Source organism: Natrix helvetica, assembly GCF_964273705.1.
Source record: "Natrix helvetica genome assembly, chromosome: Z".
NCBI classification, from domain to species: Eukaryota; Metazoa; Chordata; class Lepidosauria; order Squamata; family Natricidae; genus Natrix; species Natrix helvetica.
Genome location: NC_138554.1, coordinates 142,193,356 through 142,197,976, shown reverse-complemented (window position 1 = coordinate 142,197,976; position 4,621 = coordinate 142,193,356). Strand labels below are relative to the sequence as shown.

The window sequence follows — 4,621 nt, the reverse complement described above, 5'->3', positions numbered from 1 at the left end:
GATTGCCTTATCTCGCCTCAAAAACAGGAACTGGGAGAGGGAAGTCGGAGTCTTAGTGGACGATCACTTAAACAGAGCCAATCCTGTGTGTCAGCAGCCAGAAAAGCTAACACAATCCTCAGTGGTCTAAAGAGAAGCATCGAATCAAAATCACAGTCACACCAGGCACATACTGTCACATGTGGTGAGCATGCATGAAAGCAAAGATTTATTGGATAAAAATACAGACATGGTTAGAAAAAAAGCCATGAAAGCTACTGTTGGAAAGTTTCAACTCTTCCTTTGCTAGGGTCGAATTTCCCGCCGGGAAGAGTGAAAAATAATTTGAGCGGAACAGCTGCGTGGAAGCCAGGTATTTTATTTTTCAGGAAGGAGGTACAAGCAGCAAGGACACAGTTCCTGGGCTAGCTACTAAACTGGGATTGACTTGATATTTTATACTCTTTTTTACCTTTGAAGTCTGATTTTTTTTTGTAGCTTTATGCTAATGATTCTGGCTTTTGCGTGATTCCTGTGTTAATGGTTTCATTCCTGCTTTGCTCTTCGATTGGCAAGGAGGTGTTTGCTAATTTGTGTTTGTAATTTTAACTTTATTTGCCCCACGTATGTTTTCCAAAACTGATACTATCTTTATAACCTGTCTTCAGCACCTTTTTTCTTCCTTCCTTGTCATCCTGGCCTCTCTTTAGCCCCTTTTCCTTCCCCCTTGTCACCTATCCCGACCTCCTCTTGTATCCGCGTTTCCTGTTTTTTTTCCCTCCACTATATTGGAATTTTAATTACTTTGGTCTCCCTTCTTGGGCCATCTGTTTCTATGGGGGTTTTAGATGATTTTCTATTCCAATGTTTCCTGTTTTTCCTAAAAAGCTTCTAGTGGTTCCTTTGTTTCTGAATTTAGGATTTTATCCTTTGTTTTCTTTTTGGTGGTAAATTCCCCCCATTTCCTTCCTACACTACCTATAGAGGATAAGGCAGAAATATTTCTGTTAGGTACAGTACCAGAAAAATATAATAAAGGGAATTTGCATTTTACCTTTCTTCCTCCTCCCGTGAGCTCCTCTTTCCCGCCCTGTCTAGGATCCTGACTCTTTGCCCCAAATCCATCAGGCGCTTCCCCATTGGTCCACTGGAGGGCTGGCTTTCCGGAGGAACCTGGGAAAGAACTGACATCACAAGCAATTGCCGCTCTAGGACACCGCACTCGCTCTCCTTAATGGCCCAGTATCTCCCTCCCATGACATCACAAACAATTGCCACTCTAGGCTGCCACTCGCTCTCCTTAACAGGCCAGGCGTTCCAGAGTTATGCTGGAAGATGATAAATAGATAGATAGATAGATAGATAGATAGATAGATAGATAGATAGATAGATCGATCGATCGATCGATCGATCGATAGATGATACATACATACATACATACATACATACATACATACATACATACATACATACCTATGAAAGGTTCCAGAAGTTTTCCCCGAGCCACTGAGATGCCAAAGAGAGAGAGACTCCAGACGAGGCTTGCAAAAAGTATCAGCTTTTATTTATGGACATAGCAAAAGCTGGGTGACAAAACCATCTCCAAAACACACAAACAAAATCATGGAAGGAAGAGCCTCCCCCTGCAAGAGGGGCTCAGAGTATTATATATACATCTTAGGCAGATAGAAACAAAGTTTATCCAATCAGAGACAAAGATTCGTTACCAACGTTGATCTTGAAAGCCTCCTTTGGTTCCAGCTCCTGCCTCTGTCTCCCTTCTCTATGGAGGATTCCTAGAGCCTTGGGTAGGGGGTGGCAGCCCCCCTTTGCCAAGTTGTTTTCCGGCAGAATGCTTTGAGGGTTTATGAGCCAGGAAAACTCCCTAGTTTGGTTCCTTTATCTACACAGTTTGATATTCCCGTGTAACAATTTCTTCTGCTAGCTTTCAAAAATGTGCCAAGCTTTGAAGCCAAGATTAGAAGTGAGACGCAGCAGTGAGATAACATTTGCAGTCCGGTGTTAAGGTTAGAATTTGCTAGGCTAGAAAACAACTAATTTCTGACAGAATAGAATAATATAAGCAGAAGCCAATATGGATACATATTGATTCATATACTCCTTCACATACATACATACATACATACATACATACATACATACATACATACATGCTGGTCTTGTTGTATTCGGGTTTTTTCCCGTGTAAGATTGAGATTGTCTTGGCAACGTTTCAGTGAGGTCTCACTCGCCATCCTCAGTCTGGGTTTTGGGCTTTTAACTTTTAGCCTTTAGCTTTTAGCCAAAACCCAGACTGAGGATGGCGAGTGAGACCTCGCTGAAACGTTGCCAAGACAATCTCAATCTTACACGGGAAAAGACCTGAATACAACAAGACCAGCATATATATATATTTGTGCGTGTGCGTGTGCATGAATCAAAATCTCAGGAAGGATTACTACCGCTTTGTAAAGCTTTAGTAAGGCCCCAGACCTGGAATCATGCGTCCAGTCTGGTCACCCCAATGCTATGAAAAAGAGGTTGAGACTTTGGAAAAAGAACAATCAAGAACTGAGATGAAGAAGCTTCTTGGAGGAGGAGTGAAACTTCTTCAAAGACCCAAGAGAAAGTCCAGTTGACTCTAGAAAAAAGCACCTTTGGGCCGAAGGGCAACTGAGATGATTAAGGCAATTAAGATTATTAAAAGCCTGAAAGAAAAGAAGGACTGTCTGGAATGTTCTGTTTCCTGGTTGGAAGTTCCAACCAGTGGAACTGCTCGCCACTAGAAGTTCTGGGCGCTTCAACACTGGAGGTTTTCAAGATGAGACTGGACAGACACTTGTCTGAAATAGCATAATGTCTCCTGCTTGAGCAGGGGGTTAGACTAGATGACCTCCCAGGTCCCTCCCAACTCTGTCCTTCCATGAGTCTCTTAGGGTCTCCTGCTCGAGCAGGGGGTTAGACTAGATGACCTCCCAGGTCCCTCCCAACTCTGTCCTTCCATGAGTCTCTTAGGATCTCCTGCTCGAGCAGGGGGTTAGACTAGATGACCTCCCAGGTCCCTCCCAACTCTGTCCTTCCATGAGTCTCTTAGGGTCTCCTGCTCGAGCAGGGGGTTAGACTAGAAGACCAATGATTCTGCTTAATATTTTGCATTCATTTGATATAATTATCTTCTTTAATTGTTGCACATCTTACACAGAAAATTCCGTTTATATCTGCATCTTGTCTAACATTTCTATTTAGCACTTCTAATGCTGGCATAAATAACAATGGGGATACTGGGCATCCTTGACTAGTACACTTTCTTATATTAAAAGTCTCCATCAAGTCACCATTAGCGATCACTTGCTTTTCGTTTGGAATATGTTGTCGGAATCATTTCTGTATGTTTTTCACTCACGTCCATGCATTACAATTGTAGCATGAATCGCTAAAAGAAGTTGCGTCTTTTCTTGACGTTCATCATGTCTTCTGTGAAACAAGGAGCATGTCTGTTCCTTTCCACCAGATCATCAATCAAGGCCATCAATTCAGCCACTTGAGCCTCTCGTTCCGCCCCTTCGGCCTTGTTGTCAAAAGCCAACATCCTGTTCCTGCATCCAGCAACATATTCCTTGAGCTTTTCATCATGGAATGACAAGACATTCTCAAGAGATAAACCTTCCACGTCATCTCTGCAGGTGAACAAGATGATCATATAATCCTTGGCTTTAGGGCCAAAAATCTGTTTGATCTGCCGACATGTCTCCTCCTCCTCCCGGCAGAAACGACCAGGACGCATCACATGCAGAATGACGTGGGGACCGGGGGAACAAAGCTTCACGCACTTGCACACTTCTGCGGCAATGCCCTGGTATAAATGACTGGTGCAGAAAAAACCAGGCGTATCAACAACCACAACCTTCCTGCCATTCAGCTGCCTCTCCTCCCTTTGGCATACTTGTGTTACTGATCGAGATGACAACCAAGACTTAAAGACTTCGCTTCCCAGAATTGTGTTTCCCGTTGCACTTTTCCCATTTCCAGTTTTGCCCACCAGGACGATCCTCCGTTCAAGCTCTGCAACCCAAAGGGGAGAGGAGAGAAAAGGGGGACACAGTCAGCAGTGTAAACCCATAGTTGCCTGTCCTTCCACCCAGGACAGTCACTTCCACCCCACCCTCCAGGTCCCAAGACTTTACCTGGGATGCTTTGAGGTATGTCCAGACCGGTCGCACAGCACAAAACCTGGGATTTCTGGATGAAAAACGGAACAGAATAAGCCAAAGGAGAGGCTGCCTTGCAGGGAGGTTGTCAGGAACTCTCCTCCCCCAGAAGACACAAGCAAGAATTGGAGCCGGGGGGGTGAAAAAGAGCCACCCCCTCCTCACTGTCCTTGAGGCTGACCCATCTGTTCCTTCTCTCTACCTCACCCCCATTTTATGCAGACCTTCAATTCTTGGGATCCATTCAAATCATTCAGCAACCGCTTCTCTGCCCTAATGACTGCTGGGTAGGGGTGGCTGGGTGGTCATGTGACTGGGTGGGTGTGGCCAACTTAATGTCACTCACATGGAGGGGCGCCTGGCTTCTCCTCGCCCCTCCCCTCCCAGCCAGTCCTCGCCTCGTCTTGCATGTGATGGTGAGAGAGGAAGCTTTT

General features: G+C 44.8%; 1 protein-coding gene across 1 annotated transcript; it reads right to left on the bottom strand.

The window, feature by feature from the left end:
• Positions 1 to 3,412: 3,412 nt before the first annotated feature.
• LOC309401628 (GTPase IMAP family member 9-like) lies at positions 3,413 to 4,400 on the bottom strand (the record flags this gene model as incomplete). The annotated part of the gene is made up of 3 exons (XM_081970696.1): positions 3,413 to 4,041; positions 4,164 to 4,218; positions 4,395 to 4,400. 3 exons carry the CDS (start codon positions 4,398 to 4,400, stop codon positions 3,413 to 3,415), a joined length of 690 nt encoding a protein of 229 aa, XP_081826822.1.
• Positions 4,401 to 4,621: the final 221 nt, after the last annotated feature.